The 17,718-nt window shown below is 39.0% G+C and overlaps 1 protein-coding gene across 3 annotated transcripts in view; it reads left to right on the top strand.

Annotated features, from left to right (window-relative positions):
- Positions 1 to 17,718, top strand: part of SIK3 (SIK family kinase 3) — a 261,453-nt gene that overhangs the window by 128,460 nt on the left and 115,275 nt on the right. For all 3 annotated transcript variants that reach the window (XM_052652235.1, XM_052652234.1, XM_052652236.1), the window contains exon 2: positions 15,171 to 15,287. In XM_052652235.1, coding sequence (XP_052508195.1) covers positions 15,171 to 15,287 — 117 coding nt within the window. The remainder of the gene's footprint in view (positions 1 to 15,170; positions 15,288 to 17,718) is intronic.

Raw genomic sequence — 17,718 nt, 5'->3', positions numbered from 1 at the left:
GCTATAATTTATGGTTTAATTAATTTGACTTAATTGTGACACATTCCATTTCATTTAGTCTACCATTATTTGTTGTATAAGTGGAATGGAAATTGTATTACTGATTATAAGCGTTGTTAGTATTAATTGCAGGAGAGATTGACTTTACCAGTAGTGAAAATATTAGCAACAAAAATGCCAAGACTTTCCCAGTTGGGCAGTGGTGCTGTGTTTTAATGTATTAAATTGCTGTTTAAGTGAGAAAGGTAATACTTACGAGTTTACTCACTGAGGTTATCTCCCACATGGTAAATGCATCTTCCTGCTTATGATATGGTCCTACGCTATATAGCGCTATAAACCTAGATGACTTGAGTGTTCAAGATTGAGAACTGTGTGGTCTCTGATTTATTCAATGTGAATGAACTTTGGAATTAAAACCAGTAAAATGAAACTTTTAAAGAAGCAGTACCAAAGTCTCTCAGAGATCTAATTAGAAATTGGCGTGGTGAGAGCTTGTCTGATAACTCAGTTTGCAGGTCACCTACAGTTACACCTTTCATTTAGTCAGTGAGGACCTTGAGGACTCTAAAGTCACCTACAGTTACACCTTTCATTTAGTCAGTGAGGACCTTGAGGACTCTAAAGTCACCTACAGTTACACCTTTCATAGTTACACCTTTCATTTAGTCAGTGAGGACCTTGAGGACTGTAAAGGGAAGGTAATTTGCCCAAAGTCCCAAATGTTTCTTAGAGGTAGAGTTGGGAATTGAGCTCTAGATCCCAGTTCTCAGTCCATTGCTCTTTTTGCTGTTCCAGAAATTTCTGAATTGTTCTCCACAGCCCTAGGGTTCTGATGACTTTTGTCTGTCTCTGAACCTTTTACCCAGAGTTAACCAGAGTAGGCGTTTCTCCCACTCCTTGTCTTCCGTATTAGAATTTCTATGAGATTTTGTTCAGAGAGGAAAAGATTCTGCTTCTGTATGTTAGTTTTTATGTCTTTTCTACATAGAACTCTTTATTTTGTGCCATCTTCTACTCAGACAAGTACACTTGACTTATTAGAGCTTTGTTTGACTTTGTTTCAGAGAATGCCGGTGTGCCTTCTAAAGAAATCTGTGACCCAGAGATCTCAAACAGACTTCTAAATAGGAAGGGATAATTATTTTCAGAATGAAGTCATTATCAAAAATTTTATCCCCCTCCCTCTATTTTCCCTTCATTTTTCTCATCTCATAGATCTTATTCTTTGTGATTTTTTTGATGGAGTTTTCCATGGTCTGTTATTTTTCTAAAAAGATATTTATGCAAATATGTCTATCTTAAATGAAACTATTTCTGATGTCTGGAGATTCTTTTGGGTCTCTTTGGCAGTGAATTAGGAGACATCTCCATTTGCTTAAACACAGTGTTGTCATAAGATCAAAAGAGGGCCTTGTAGACAGTGTGATAAATAGGTTGGTTTTTGCTTAAATTGTATATACTTTTAATGATTTTAAAAATCCTCACTGTTATTAACTTCTCAGTATTTTCATGAATACACAATTATGATAACTTATTTAATAGTAAAATCCTTGCCGTTACATGTAGTAGCTTTTCAGAATTCTAGACTTGTACTGTAATGTCAATTTAGGACTGTTTTAGAAAGTCAGAATTTAGGATGAATGTTCTTGCTAAGGGAAAGGATGAGCAGTCTTATTAAATGTTAATATACTTCATGTAGTTGTGTTTTTACATTTAATGTGGGTATAGATTCCCCTTGAGGAGGGCATGGCAACCCATTCCAGTATCTTGGGCTTCCCAGGTGGCGTTAATGGTTAAGAACCCTTCTGCCAATGCAGGAGACATGAGAGACGCAGTTTTTCTCCTTGGATCTGGAAGACCCCCTGGAGGAGGGCATGGCAGCTCACTCCAGGATTCTTGCCTAGAGATCCCACGGACAGAAAAGCCCGGCGAGCTGCAGTTAATAGGGTCACACAGAGTCAGACGTGACTGAAGCTACTTGGCGTGCACACACACAGTGATGTTAACATATATGTGATATATCAAATAATAATTATAACCTGTACAATAATGAGTTATATTCTGCTGAAACCCTTTTTCAATTTTTTTATGGCATTGTTATCAACATTACTCCTCCTGCCTTTAAAATAAATATCAGAAATTTGACAATTTACCAATGTTCCCATTAGACTATCCAGGGGGAGAGATTGAAGGAACCAAAACTTCACCATTTAGCTCATGAAACACAAACCTTCATTATGGAAATAAAATCTGTTTGATTTGAAAATGTGATGACTACTTAATATAAGGAACTCATTGAAGTCAGCATATATGCAAAAAGCCATCACACAAAACATTCCCATTTTGGTGGAATCCCAGGAGGGCATTTCCTGTCAGCACTGATGGTTTGCAGCTGGCATTAGGAAAGCCCTTCAGAAGATACTGGGTGCAGTATTCCTGATGGGCACAGGGGAGCTGGCCCTTCAACTCTGGGCTGCCACAGGGAAGACAGACAGCCCAGTGTTATAACCATTCAGACTAGAAACGCCTGGCTTTTCAAAGATCTACATTTTGACAAATAGTTCACAGTACTGACATCTAAGGATATGTGACAGGTAAGAGTTTCAGAAATAGGTTAAAATGCTCTCTGATAATGGAGATTGCTTCCTATTTTCCTTTAGTCTCCTTTGCCAAATAATTGGGACATGTAAAGAGATGAGGGATTTAGAGTGGTTTTCAACTGTTTGGTTCACTCAGCCTCCTGCTACTGCAGGCTATGTTATTAGGCCTTGGGGGCATATTAATATAATTTGAAACAATTTAAAATATGAACTGTTGCTAACTTTGTGCACTGGAAACAACACTACCATTCATTGCAAGGTTAGCAAGATATTCAACCTAATAAATCTCCGTTGGGGAAGTTTAAAAAAGTTGTACTCTGCCAGTTGAGTTTAGGTCTCTTTCCAGCCAGAGCTTTAAAAAGATTTGCGTGTTCTAGGTGCCACCTCTAAACGTGCCTAGCAGTACACAGACTCCTCGACAAATGCCATCCTTGGGAAGAGCGCTGTCCTTCTGTGGGTCTGTGTTAGTTTTACCTATGAGCTGGTACTCCAGGAAAGAGTAGCATGTACTTCATTAAGAAAATTCATCTTGAAATCCATTACGCTTTCTGCTTCCTTCTAACCTCATAGTCCAGGCCATTGCCAAGTTCTTTACCCACGTGTCCCATCCTTCTTCTCCAGGATGAAAATTTCGTCTTTCATAGCTTAATTTCTCAGCATAACTTAAAATTTCTCTATGGGCTAACTGCTGCTCCCTATTTCTCTTCTTCAGAACTTTTCTGTAACAATTACTATTGTTTCACTATGCCATTTTCTTCAGTCTTCTCTTTTGGTAGCCTCTAAACTATTAGAACTTCTTTGTTCAACCGTTTAGCTCTTACTGCCCAGCCCCTTCCCTGTTCTCAAAGTTCCAGTTTGCCCTCCAATCTTCTTTGGGCCCCTCCGTCTTTTCTGCCCTTCCTTTAAACAAGCCTTCAGGGCATTTAAAAAAATAGCTACTTTAGAATTGAATCATCAGTCTCATTCTAAATCCCCCTCCTAGGGACTTTCCTGGGGTTTCAGTGGTCAAGACTTCACACTTCCAGTGTAAGTGGTCCCCTGGTTGTGGAACTAAGCTCTCAAATGCTTCGGGGAAATAAGACCTGATGCAGTCAAGTAAATAAATAAATATTTAAAAATATCTTTATATTCCATTCACTTAAGTGGTAAACCTACAGCCCAGAAGTTGGTTTATTGTTCTAGAGTGCCAAAGAATTGATGCTTTTGAACTGTGGTGCTGGAGAAGACTCTGGAGATAGTCCAGGGAGATCAAACTAGTCATTCCTAAAGGAAATCAGCCCTGAATACTCATTGGAAGGATTAATGCTGAAGCTGAAGCTCCAGTACTTTGGCCACCTGATGCAAAGAACTGACTCATTGGAAAAGACTCTGATGCTGGGAAAGATTGAAGGTGGGAGGAGAAGAGGGTGACAGAGGATGAGATGGTTGGATGGCATCACTGATTCAGTGGACATGAACTTGGGCAAACTCCGGGAGATGGTGAAGGACAGGGAAGCCTGGCGTGCTGCAGGTCATGGGGTTGCAAAGAGTTGGACGTGGAGAGTGAACAACAAACAACAAAAACATACAGAGTATTGTTGGCACCATGTTAAATGTTTAAATAACAATAATAATAACGTCAGTTAGTCTGAGAAAGTTGCCCATTGTGTTAGAGACACACCTAGGACTTCTTTTTTCTGAGAGGGAAAATATTAACCAGATGGGAGTCATTGAAACTGAAAAATTATTTTCTTTTTGCCTTAAAATTTTTTCTTCTATGCCTTGAATTCCAAGTAATCACCAGAAAATTCCCACTTACTAATTATTTTTATGCCAACACACCATGTTTTGGGGCTTCCCAGGTGGCACAGTGGTAAAGAGTCTGCAATGCAGGAGACACAGGTTCGATCCCTGGGTCAGGAAGATCTCTTGGAGTAGGAAATGCAACCCTCTCCAGTATTCTTGTCTGGAAAATTCTGTAGATAGAGGAGCCTGATGGGCTATGGTCCCAAAAGGTCAGACCTGACTGAGTGCACAAACACGCAGTTCTATCTTAGAAATGTTTCCAAGAAGGATGCATGTCTCATTTTCTTACTTCAGGTATGTTTTGTCTCTTCAGGTAAGCTCTCACTTCTGTATCTCTCAGACATTGTGCATCAATGAACTATTTTATTTTCGCTGTTTAGTATATAGCCCAAACAAAGAAGTAGAGAAAATAAAGATCACCTGAAAGACCTGCTAGATATTTTAAACTATAGTTGACTCTTTTTTGTTTCTTTTATTAAAACTTTAATCGACTCTTGAACATTGTGGGGATTAATCCACATGTAACTAGCAGTTGGCTTTCTGTATCCCTGTTTCCTCTACATCTGAGGAGTCAACCAACCATGGAACATTTAGAACTGTTCAGTTCAGCTCAGTTGTGCCTGACTCTTTGCAACCCCAGGCCTTGCAGCACGCCAGGCCTCCCTGTCCATCACCAACTCCCAGAGTTCACCCAAACTCATGTCTATCGAATTGGTGATGCCATTGAGCCATCTCATCCTCTGTCGTCCCCTTCTCCTCCTGCCCCCAATCCCTCCCAGCATCAGGGTCTTTTCCAGTGAGCCAGCTCTTTGCATCAGGTGGCCAAAGTATTGGAGTTTCAGCTTCAGCATCAGTCCTTCCAATGAACACCCAGGACTCCTTTAGGATGGACTGGTTGGATCTCCTTGCAGTCCAAGGGACTCTCAAGAGTCTTCTCCAACACCACAATTCAAAAGCATCAATTCTTTGGTGCTCAGCTTTCTTCACAGTCCAACTCTCAACATCCATACATGACCACTGGAAAAACCACAGCCTTGACTAGATGGACCTTTGTTGGCAAAGTAATGTCTCTGCTTTTCAATATGCTATCTAGGTTGGTCATAAGTTTCCTTCCAAGGAGTAAGTGTCTTTTAATTTCATGGCTGCAGTCACCATCCGCAGTGATTTTGGAGTCCAAAAAAAATAAAGTCTTCCACTGTTTCCACTCCTTCCGCATCTATTTGCCATGAAGTGATGGGACCAGATGCCATGATCTTCGTTTTCTGAATGTTGAGCTTTAAGCCAACTTTTCAGTCTCCTCTTTCACTTTCATCAAGAGGCCTTTTAGTTCCTCTTCACTTTCTGCCATAAGGGTAGTGTCATCTGCATAGCTGAGGTTTTTGATATTTCTCCTGGCTGACGTACTCCTTTTCCTATTTGGAACCAGTCTGTTGTTCCATGTCCAGTTCTAACTGTCCTGACCTGCATACAGGTTTCTCAAGAGGCAGATCAGGTGGTCATGTATTCCCATCTCTTTCAGAATTTCCCACAGTTTATTGTTTAGAACTGTAGTATTTACTATTGAAAAAAAATTCATGTATAAGTGGTCCTGAGCAGTTCAAAGCCTCATTGTTCGAGGGTCAACTGTATTTCCTTTGCGGTTCATTGAGAACTGACTAAATCTTATCCTTGGTTGTCCTGTTGAGTCCTCCTGTCTGGAGTTGGCTGGAATCCTGATGGCTCAGTCATTCCTTAGGCTTGACAGCTGCATATTTTCCGAAAAACAGTTGTGATGATATGTAAAATGGGTAGAGTAACGAGTTCTTTTCAAATGCATATCTTTGCTTTGCCCCTTAGTACTTGATTTCTTTCTTATAAACTAAAATACGGAATCCTTGATTGGTTCCAGTGCAAAGGTCAGGATCTCCCCAAGAATATGAACAGCGTACATCCTGAATGTAGCCACGTGGTAGACCTTTAATCCTGGCCCTTTAGTGCCTAGCACTAGACTATAAAGAGAAGTGAAAGTTGCTCAGTCGTGTCTGACTCTTTGTGACCCCACGGACTATACAGCCCAGGAATTCTCCAGGCCAGAATACTAGCATGGCTATCCTTTCCCTTCACCAGGGGATCTTCCCAACCCAGGGATCGAACCCAGGTCTCCCACAGTGCAGACAGATTTTTACTAGCTGAGCCACAAGGGAAGCCCAGTAGACTATAAGGGTTAACCTTTTAGTCTGATTTCTGTAGTCTGTGGTGGTTTGGGGTTTCTTTAAACCTGTTTTCCTGATGACAGTTCTATTTTCTAGTAAGTTTAAAAGAAAAAAAAGCTTTTCATCAAGGCTGATTGTAAAGACATTTAATAAATTCCTTTTCTAGAAGCCATTTCAACTGGGAACGAATTAAGCCTTATGGAAAGAATTAAGTCCAACAGGAAAAAAAAAATTGACGATTTTCTCAGTTTTCCCAGAGGTGGTACCATTCTAGGTTTATAGGAGAGAAGTTAATTCATTACATACAACAACGCCTTATTGTTCTCAGTATTTGATCCAAAGACCCCAGAGTCTCCAAAATTCTTTCAGTGAGTCCCCAAAATTCTTTTAGTGAGTCCCCAAGGTCAAAACTGTTTTATAAATATTCAAACAATATTTTTATTTTTGACTCTCACTCTCTCACAGTTACATAGTGGAGATTTCAAAAGACTACATGATGTTTGATGGTCTGATTCCCTGACGGCTGGTGCAGTGTGTGCTTGGGTATTCTTCTGTCTTAAAATCTTCCGTTCTGATTTTAATTTTAACCCAATTTTTAAGTAAATATTAATAGATATTACACGTATGAACAAACCTTCTTTGAAGGTTCTCAGTAATTTTTAAAAGAAGGAATCCTGAGACCAAAAAGTTTGAGAACTGCTGTGTGGCTGAGTGTGGGATTTCCTTCTCTCACAGAATCCCAGTGGGGAATATCAGTAGCTGCTAGGGAGCTGTGCAAGTGTGTTGCCTTAAGCCAGGCAGTTATTCAATAAACATTTTTTAATGGAACTAAATTGGGTTCTTGGAATGCAACTTTGAGACCTTTTCTAAGATTCTCCCCAAGGCAGTGCTGGAGCATTGAGTTCCTTGCAGCCTGCCAAGTTTCTTCGAGATGGGTGACTGGCAAGTCTCAGTATTGGGTCAGGTATTTCAGAAGTCGTTTTCGTGGAATACCTGCTCTAACTGATGGCTCATTGGCATTATCTAGAGCAGTGCTGTCCAGTGAGATAAAGGCCACCTATATAATTTTAATTTTAGAGTAATCATATTTTCAAAACTAAAGACTTGTGATATTAATTAGGTTTCCCTTCATTTTTTTTTTTTAAAGTTTATTTTACTTTACAATACTGTGTTGGTTTTGCCATATATCAACATGAATCCGCCACTGGTGTACACGTGTTCCCAATCCTGAACCCCCCTCCCACCTTCCTCCCCATACCATCCCTCTGGGTCATCCCAGTGCACCAGCCCCAAGCGTCCTGTATCCTGCATCAAACCTAGGCTGGCGATTCGTTTCTTATATGATATTATACATGTTTCAATGCCATTCTCCCAAATCATCTCACCCTCTCCCTCTCCCACAGAGTCCAAAAAACTGTTCTATACATCTGTGTCTCTTTTGCTGTCTCGCATACAGGGTTATCATTACCATCTTTCTAAATTCCATATATATGTGTTAGTATACTGTATTGGTGTTTTTCTTTCTGACTTACTTCACTCTGTATAATTGGCTCCAGTTTCATCCACCGCATTAGAACTGATTCAAATTTATTCTTTTTAATGGCTAAGTAATACTCCATTGTGTATATGTACCACAGCTTTCTTATCCATTCATCTGCTTATGGACATCTGGGTTGCTTCCATGTCCTGGCTATTATAAACAGTGCTGTGATGAACATTGGGGTACACATGTCTCTTTCAATTCTGGTTTCCTCTGTGTGTATGCCCAGCAGTGGGATTGCTGTGTCATATGGCAGTTCTATTTCCAGTTTTTTAAGGAATCTCCACACTGTTCTCCATAGTGGCTGTACTAGTTTGCATTCCCACCAACAGTGTAAGAGGGTTCCCTTTTCTCCACGCCCTCTCCAGCATTTATTGCTTGTAGACTTTTGGATCATAGCCATTCTGACTGGTGTGAAATGGTACCTCAATTGTGGTCTTGATTTGCATTTCTCTGATGAATGATGTTGAGCATCTTTTCATGTGTTTGTTAGCCATCTGTATGTCTTCTTTGGAGAAAGGTCTGTTTAGTTCTTTGGCCCATTTTTTGATTGGGCCATTTATTTTTCTGGAATTGAGCTGCAGGAGTTGCTTGTATATTTTTGAGATTAGTTGTTTGTCAGTTGCTTCATTTGCTATTATTTTCTCCCATTCTGAAGGCTGTCTTTTCACCTTGCTTATAGTTTCCTTTGTTTTGCAGAAGCTTTTAATTTTAATTAGATCCCATTTGTTTATTTTTCCCTTCGGTTTTATTGAGGTGTAATTAACAAATAGAATTGTAAGATACTTAAAGTATACAATATGATGTTTTGATATGTATATATTGTGAGAGGATTTACTCCAGTTGAGTTAATTACCGTATCTATCATCTGACATAGTTATCTTTTCTTCCTAGTAGGTGGGAATATTTAAGTTCTACTCTCAACAAATTTCAGTTATACAATGCCATATTATCAGATGTAGTCACCATTTTTTACGTTAGATCCTCAGACCTTATTCATTTTATAACTGAAAGATTGCACCCTTTTACCATCTTCTCCCTATTTTCCTCACTCCTCAGTGTCTGGCAGCCACTTTTCTACTTTGTTTCTATGAGTTTGGCTCGCTCTTTCTTTTTTAAAGATTTTACATATAAGTGATACTGTGCGATAATGTGGTATTTGTCTTTGGCTTATTTCACTTGGCATAATGTCCTCCCCAGGTTCATCCATTTGTTGCAAATGACAGAATTTTCTTCTTTTCTAATGCCCAGTAATATTCAGTGGTATACGTACACCAGATGTTACTAATCCATGCATCTGTTGACGGACACTTGGGTAATTTTCATACTTTGGCTATTGAGTGAACATCGCAAGACAGATAATCTCTTTGAAATAACGATTTAGTTTTCTTTGGATATATACTCGGAAGTAGGACTGCTGGTAGTTTTACTTTTTATTCCTTGAGGAACCTCCATACTGTTTTCATAGTGGCTGTACCGGTTTATACTCCCACCAACAGTGTATAAGGGTTCCCTTTTCTCCATTTCCTTGCTGGCATTTGTTATCTTGTCTTTTTTGATGGTAGACATCCTAACAGGCAGGAAGTGGTATCTCATTGCGGTTTTGATTTGTATTTCCCTGATGACTAGTGATGTTGAGTCCCTTTTCATGTACCTGTTGGCCATTTGTATGTCTTCGTTGAAAAGATATCTGTTTAGGTCCTTTGCCTATTTTTAAATTGGATTTTTTTTTTCTGTACCTGAGTTGTATGAATTCCTTCTATATTTTGGATATTAACTCCTTATCAGATATGTGACTTGTAAATATAATTCCCATTCCATAGGGTTGCCTTTTTATTGAAATTAGGTTTAATAATATATTTTATTTAGCGTGTTATATCCAAAATATTGTTTCTACATGTAATCAATGTAAAAATTATCAGTGAGATAGTTTACATTCCCTTTTTATTGTTAAGGCTTTGAAATCTGATATGTATGTTTACATGTATAGCATATCAGTTTGAACTAGCCACATTTCAAGTGCTCAGTAGTTACATGTGACTAGTGTCTACTCCATTGCACAGCACTAATCTAAACCATAAAATGATTCTAGACCTGAGCTGAGAGTAATCTAGATACTAGATAAGTTTTGTCGTATAAATAAGAGAATACAAGCTTAGCTACAGAAGTTAATATAAAGATAGCCTCTTAAAAATAATTAACAATGGCAAAATGCCTAAATGTTAGTGCATTTCAATGAGAGGTAGACTTCTTTTCATAAAAATATAGAAAAAAATAAAAATTAAAAAAAATCTTTCTCTACACTGTTATAATGTCTTCTCTTACCTTCTTAAAAGCATTCCGTTTGTTTACTGTATTCTGTGACATGATTGTGCGTGCATCTGCGTACTAGTTTAAGAGAGTGCTCTTTCTCTTTCTGGAGGAATTTTAGCGATTGTGGTCTTTGTGTTTTCTCCCTAAGTAGTTTATTTTTTTTAAGCTGCTCATTGATTGCAGCATCTCCCTGAGTGAAGAGACCTGCTTATGTCTGGTGGGTAAGGAGGGAAGGTGGTCTGCTTTGACCTTCCTACTGAATCTCTTCATGGCTCATTGCTTTTATTGCCACCTTATCTTGCCTGTGAATGTGACATCAGAATATGTGAGTGAATTATTGCCTGTTGTGAGGAGAGCACTGTTTTCTTGAACTTCATTCCCTAAGAGCATTATTGCACTTAGAAAAATTAGGCAAGAGTTAAAGAACTGTGGTTTAGAAGTGAGAACAGGAGGAAATGGCTGTTTTCCCCTTCTAGAATGAGTGAAGAACTAGGACTTTAAATTTGGCACAATATAAGTTTAACTTTTCCTCATACCACCTGTGTATTAAAAAAGAAATCTGTTGAAATATATTGGGTAAGGAAATTCTTAAGGACTCCCAATAATCTGTATCTCTTTAGCAACATATTTGATATAATACCATGTTTAACTAATACTATTGTCAATTCACAAGATCATGCTCTTTGCAGGATTCTGTGTAGTCAAATTTAAGAAATACATGGTCTGCTGGTAATGTGTTGGAAATTTCCCTCTTTATTTGTTATGCTTTTCATATGTATGTACAAGTATGTGATTCATAGATTTTTAACGCTAATCTAAAAACATTCTTTGAGAGTCTTGTCTTCTGTTTACCTGCCCATTTACCTTTTGTTATTGACACACTTTATTTTTCAAGCAACTAGTATGTACTACTTTTAAAGCCTGTATTATATAGCCTCCAATAATCTATAACAGTGAAAATTTATGGTCATTGGCCTCTTCAAGTAGTCTTGAAATAATTAGAACTACCTGCTTGCCAGCCACCTGCTCTCTGACTTGGTCGTTTCTGTTTCACTGGTATTTTTTTTTTAAGGAATTGCTATTTAGAAAACTTCTACTCCTCAGTTTGCAGCTAAGGTAGGAGCTAAGTACGAGGAAGTTCCCATCTCTGTTAGTAAGTGGTCCCATTAGGTGCCTGTGCAGAGTAGTCCTGTGGTCTCCTCCCTTGTGTTAGCTACTTAGCATGGATGGAAGGGGGCCCAGCCTGCCTGGAAGAGGCAGAAGAAGGAGGAAGAGGGAGGAAGCAGCTCCTGGCTTCTCTTTGACATAGCCTTCAGGATCAGGTCTTGCTGTGGGTTCCATCCTGTGGCTCAGTCTGACTTTGCTGAATGAAATACGTTTTCTTCCCAGTTCTGTTTCTTCCGTGCTCTTCCCACATCAGCTGGAAGCAGCCTGTTCTGAATGCTGCCCACAAATTGTTAGCTGTTTTGCTGCTAGTCCCCCAGCTCACCCCTTAGGAGTTGTGTTGCAGATCCAGGGCTATGTCACTTAGTGAAGCAAACCTAATCCTTGCCAAAGAATGCCTAACATTTAAGGCTTGATTCCAGAAAAAAAGGAAAAAATAACAAAAGCAGTACCTCTAACGAATGTGTATTGCATGCCAGGCATTATATAAGAAGGTTGCATTCATTAGCTCAGTTAATCCTCAGTAACTTTTAAAGTGGCTTCTATTGTTGCCTACACTTTATAGATAAGGAGCCATGGAAAAATTAAGTAACTTGGTTATATGTTGGTTATATGGTTATATGTTACCAGACAAATTGAAGATTTTGATCCCAGTCAGCTTGACGCCATGTTCAGCTGCTAGGCAAAACTTCACCTCCCTGTGTCTTGTGGAAGCTTAAATCTCAGTATAAAGTAGGCGGGGACTTGATGCTTTTATATATTAAAATCTCTCTGAATTTACTTCTAAGATTATGAAAAAAGTCAGTGTGTTAGTCACTCGGTTGTGACCGACTCTATTGTGAACCTATGGGCTGTAGCCTGCCAGGCTCCTGTCTCTACTGTGATTTTTGTTGCTGTTGTTCTGGGAATTGTTCTTAGAGAACCAGCTGCAGATGCCAGACTAATTGCTGGCGTTAAGGTCCTATATGTGGTCTCCCACAGTGACAAGAAGACAAAATGGTTAGGGGCTGTAGGGTTCAGGACAGCTTATTAGAAGATCAGTTAGCTGGTGAGATTTGTTAATGTTTGTGCTATTGCTCCTTATAAAATTCTTCTCCCTCTTTTCTGCCCATCTCAATTCTGTGTCTTCTCAGGCTCTCTCTCTTTGTGAAGTCTCCCTGTGCTTACTTTTTCTCCCCCAGCTGAAGGTCATACTTCGTCCTCCATTCTGCTTATACCGTGTACAGGGCTGTATTCATTCTACTTCCAGGGCTGAATGGTTGCCTGTTTCACATGCCTGTCTTCTCTGCTCTATTGTGAGGTCCCTGAAGTGAAGGCTGTGTCTGGTTAGTCTTCGTAGCTCAAGCCACATCCACCTCATTTGATCACATTCCATGTTCAAGGCAGAGCTTAACTCTGAATTGAGCTGGAATTGCTCTGCTTGTGCCTTCCTTCCATTAGTCCTTAACCTAACATCAGAAACAACTCCAAAGAAAGTTGCTGTTGTGCTGGTCATTCTTACATTTGAATCATTTACTATGTATAGTTCCATACTGTCTTTATTTATTTGGTCTGAACTTTTTTTTATTATTGACATCTTTGCTTCCCTGCTTTTCTTTATCTTTTTTTTCTCAATAAGTGTAAATTTTCTCTTCCTCCCCCAGTGTATAGACCCATATAATTTTAGGAATTGAAAGGTGCTAAATTTGCTTAGCCCTTATCCTTCATCCAGCTAATATTTGTTGAGTACATACTGATTGAGTAGTTGAAAAATACATAGAGATATTTGGGGGCAACCCAATATATTGAATGTTTAAGAATAATGAGAAAGTTTAGATTTAATAGATTAAAAATGCCTTTCATCATTTATTCTGTTTTTAAATGTGTGCTGCTGAGTAACTTAAGAATTACGAACAAAGCAGAAAGATGTTTTATGCTGAAGCTGTATATATACAGCACAGAAAGGTCTCCTAAAGATTTTTTTAGGATTGTCATTAAGAATTTGATTCTAAAGCTGAGCTACCTGGGTTTCATTCTTTGGTCTACCACATGCTAGCTATAAATTACTTCAGTTCAGTTCAGTCGCTCAGTCGTCTCCGACTCTTTGTGACCTCATGAATTGCAGCACGCCAGGCCTCCCTGTCTATCACCAACTCCCAGAGGTCCCCCAAACTCACGTCCATCGAGTCGGTGATGCCATCCAGCCATCTCATCCTCTGTCGTCCCCTTCTCCTCCTGCCCCCAATCCCTCCTAGAATCAGGGTCTTTTCCAATGAGTCAGCTCTTCGCATGAGGTGGCCAAAGTATTGGAGTTTCAGCCTCAGCATCAGTCCTTCCATTACTTAGTCCTGGGTAATTACTGAATCTCTATGTGTCTCAGGTTCCATATTTGTAAAACAGGGTTGATAATAATATGGAGTGTTGTAAGGTTTGAATGAGTTAGTATTTACAAAGCACTAATGATTATATAGTATATATATATACCAACAAATAGTAAGTGTTCAGTATATAGTGTATATATATATAATATATGTAATATATAGTATATAGTAATTGTATATATATATATTATAGAGTATATATAGTATATAGTTATAGAGTATGTTATAGTATATAGTGATTGTATATAGTTATATAGTATATAGTAATTGTATATATATAATATAAAGTATATATAGTTACAGTGTATATATATAGAGTATATATAGTAATCGTATATGTATGATATGGAGTATATAGAGAGTACATAGTAATCGTATGTGTATAATGGAGAGTATATAGTTATAGAGCATATACATAGTATACAGTAACTATATAATACAGAGTATCGTATATCGTTACAGAGTATAGATATAGTAGATAGTGATTGTATATATAGAGTATATATGCAGTGATAGTGTATAGAGAGAGAGTACATAGTAATTGTATATGTATAATGGAGAGTATATGGAGAGTACATAGTAATTGTATATGTATAATGGAGAGTATATGGAGAGTACATAGTAATTGTATATGTATAATGGAGAGTATATGGAGAGTACATAGTAATCGTATGTGTATAATGGAGAGTATATGGAGAGTATATAGTTCAGTATATAGCAATGGCTGCTGCCACCACCACCACCACCCTTGCTTCTCTCACTGTTACTGACTTATAGAAGCACCTCCTGTGATGTGGGATGCACCTGTGGAACTTCTAGTCAGACCTTACCAAGTCATCATTTACGTATCATATAAGCTGCTGCTTTTAATAAGAAGCCCTGCATATTGTTCTCTGCACCAAAGCATGATTTCCCTAGATTGCAACCGCATCTGCAGGGTAATGAAGTATTTTGTTCTGGGGTTTTACTGTAGGAGCAATTTAAGAAATGGCAGAAGACCCATTAGCTTTTGGAGTCTGTTCCTTTGAGACTAACTTGCTAGGAATCCATTTCCTGTCTTTTTAAAAAGAGTAAATTTATTTTCTTCACTGACGCCCTGTAAACAAGATAATGGCAATTTGTATTTTGTGGAATATGTTTTAAGATGGATTTAATTTTCCTTAGTAAATGCTTTTTAATAATGCATGAGTGAATGTTCTTTCTCTGTTGTCAGGTTGCTATCAAGATCATTGATAAGACCCAGCTGGACGAAGAAAACTTGAAGAAGATTTTCCGAGAAGTTCAAATTATGAAGATGCTTTGCCACCCCCACATTATCAGGCTTTACCAGGTAGGACCCCTAGTGGTGTAGTGCAGGGCAGCAGAGAGCCCATGGTGGCCACTTGTGTCTGTGGCCACTTTTGAAGAGAAGGTGGGTGGGTGAACATCTGCAACTTTTTTTTTTTCTATGTTCATATGTTCTTCCTACTATTTCCCCACCCTATTATCCCCCAACTCAGTACTTCAGTTTCCCCTGGGGATTTACTAGTAAGCTCTAGCTTACCTAGGTAAGCTTGGATGCCATTCTTAGAGTTACGCAAAAAGATTATTTAGAAGATGATGAGAACCTATTTATTCAGGTCAGAATCTTAAAGCAGAATGGGAAACCCAAAAGGAACAGAGAATTTAAAGAGATTAAAATAATATTAACTTTCACAGCATTATTGACATACCAATGTCTGTGATCATTTTATGAATTATCACAAAGGATACTTTCAGTGTGGCTTGTTGTACCAGTCGAACCTGTCTCCTTTCAACTCTAATAGGGTCCCAGACATAGTTTTTCTAAGGTTGCACTTGATTACCTTGATAACCAGGAGACTGTGTATGCGTACTTAGTCCCTCAGTCATGTCTGCCTCTTTGCAACCCCGTGGACTGTAGCCTGCCAGACTGCTCTGTCCATGGGGATTCTCCAAGCAAGAATACTGGAATGGGTTGCCATGCCCTCCTCCAGGGGCTTCTCAATCCAGGTATCGAACCCAGGTCTCCCACATTGCAAGTGGATTCTTTACCATCTGAGCCACCACAGAAGCCCAGCCAAGAGACTGACTCTGCATAATGGCAGAGTTTTCTATTCTACTTTACTTAGCTTCCCAGGAAGCATGCATATTTCATACCATCATCAAAAATGATTCCTTAGCCTTACTGCAAAAGCAGTGAATCTAATGGCTGGAATTTTAAGCCAGATAGGAGAGGAGGACCTTGCCTTAGCAGGCAGGTGGAAGAGATATTTTGGGAGAGGTGGGGCTTTGGGATGCTTCTCAAATTGCAATGTGTTGGCAACCATGAGCCCTGCCTGTGTATGAGGCCAGCCCTACTCAATGCTCTCTACCAGAACAGCCAACACCTCGTTCTGCAGGAAGTGGCCACCCACTCAGTTCGTTTGCTGCTGTTAGTCTGCAGTAAATGGTTACTGGCCCAGACCTGGGATCATGTGTAAGAGTGGAAAGGTTACATCTGAGGCACAACAGGCAACCTCTCAGTCTGCTATTTTTATGGAAAAGAAAGCATGTCGTGATGTTAATGTACGTTTAAGACTATAGTGTTAGGGCTCTTGTCTGGCGTCACCTGCTCATGCCATGAAATGAATTAGATCAGCAGGAGCAGGATTGTTGAAATTTTATCACACAAAGTTATATTGAGCAACACCTCCGTTGTGCCTGAGAAGGAAACCCATGAAAACTTCCTGGGGCTGCCTGAAGAGCTGTGTCTGCAAGTTCAGAGCTGATGCTTCCTTCCTATCCTGACAGACAGTAAACTTCTTGACCTCACTTTTTAAAATAAATCATCTTTTAATAGTTGTAGAGCTCATTATAAAGGCTGACTTTCCTTAAGAGGTTAACTTATAGATATTAACCTTACCACTGAAATCTGCAAGTTAACCTTTCTTACCCAAGATTTCATTAGCCTTTCAGATTTAAAGACTTTCAACCCTGGCTTTGAACATTGCCCTCTTTTAGGCTTTAATTCTGCTGTCTGGCAGCTAATATTGTTAATGGGAGATTCTGAGCTGCCAAGGTGAGTATGCATTAAGGTAGTTTCTATGTCATTTGCTAAAGCTTCGGTCTCCTTGGGCTTCCAGAGTAAACCAAATTTAGATAACTATATAGGGAAGTTTTTGAACTCCTGAAAAGCTTAAAAATAAAAAAGATAATAGTCTAAAGTTAAACTCAACATTGTAAATCAACTCTACTTCAACAAAATTTTAAAAAATTAAAAAATTTACAGTCAATAAAGTGAAAGTGAAGTCGTGTCCAACTCTTTGCGACCCCATGGACAGTAGCCTGCACCAGGCTCCTCCATCCATGGGATTTTCTAGGCAAGAGCACTGGAGTGGGTTGCCATTTCCTTCTCCAGGGAATCTTCCCGACCCAGGGATCGGACCCAGGTCTCCTGCATTGTAGACAGACGCCTTACCATCTGAACCGCCAGGGAAGTCCATAAAAGGCCTGGTATAAAGGAGATATACAATGTGACATTTTTTTTCTTGTTTTATTTTTCCTTAACCCTTACTTATGTTTAGGATACTTACTTTTTGTTACATGAGCCAACATATAGAGAGCTTGGAAGCGATACATGTAACAGTGGGCTAGTATCACCAGTCTGTAGAGAGTTTTTAAGTTAAAGTGAGAAAAATGACAGTTGTTTCATTGAAAAATTAAAATAATGTGTATGCATACATTGGAGTACTATGAAGCCATTTAAAAGAAGAGATAGATCT

Source organism: Budorcas taxicolor, chromosome 15, assembly GCF_023091745.1.
Source record: "Budorcas taxicolor isolate Tak-1 chromosome 15, Takin1.1, whole genome shotgun sequence".
NCBI classification, from domain to species: domain Eukaryota; kingdom Metazoa; phylum Chordata; class Mammalia; order Artiodactyla; family Bovidae; genus Budorcas; species Budorcas taxicolor.
This window is presented reverse-complemented; position numbering and strand designations above follow the sequence as displayed.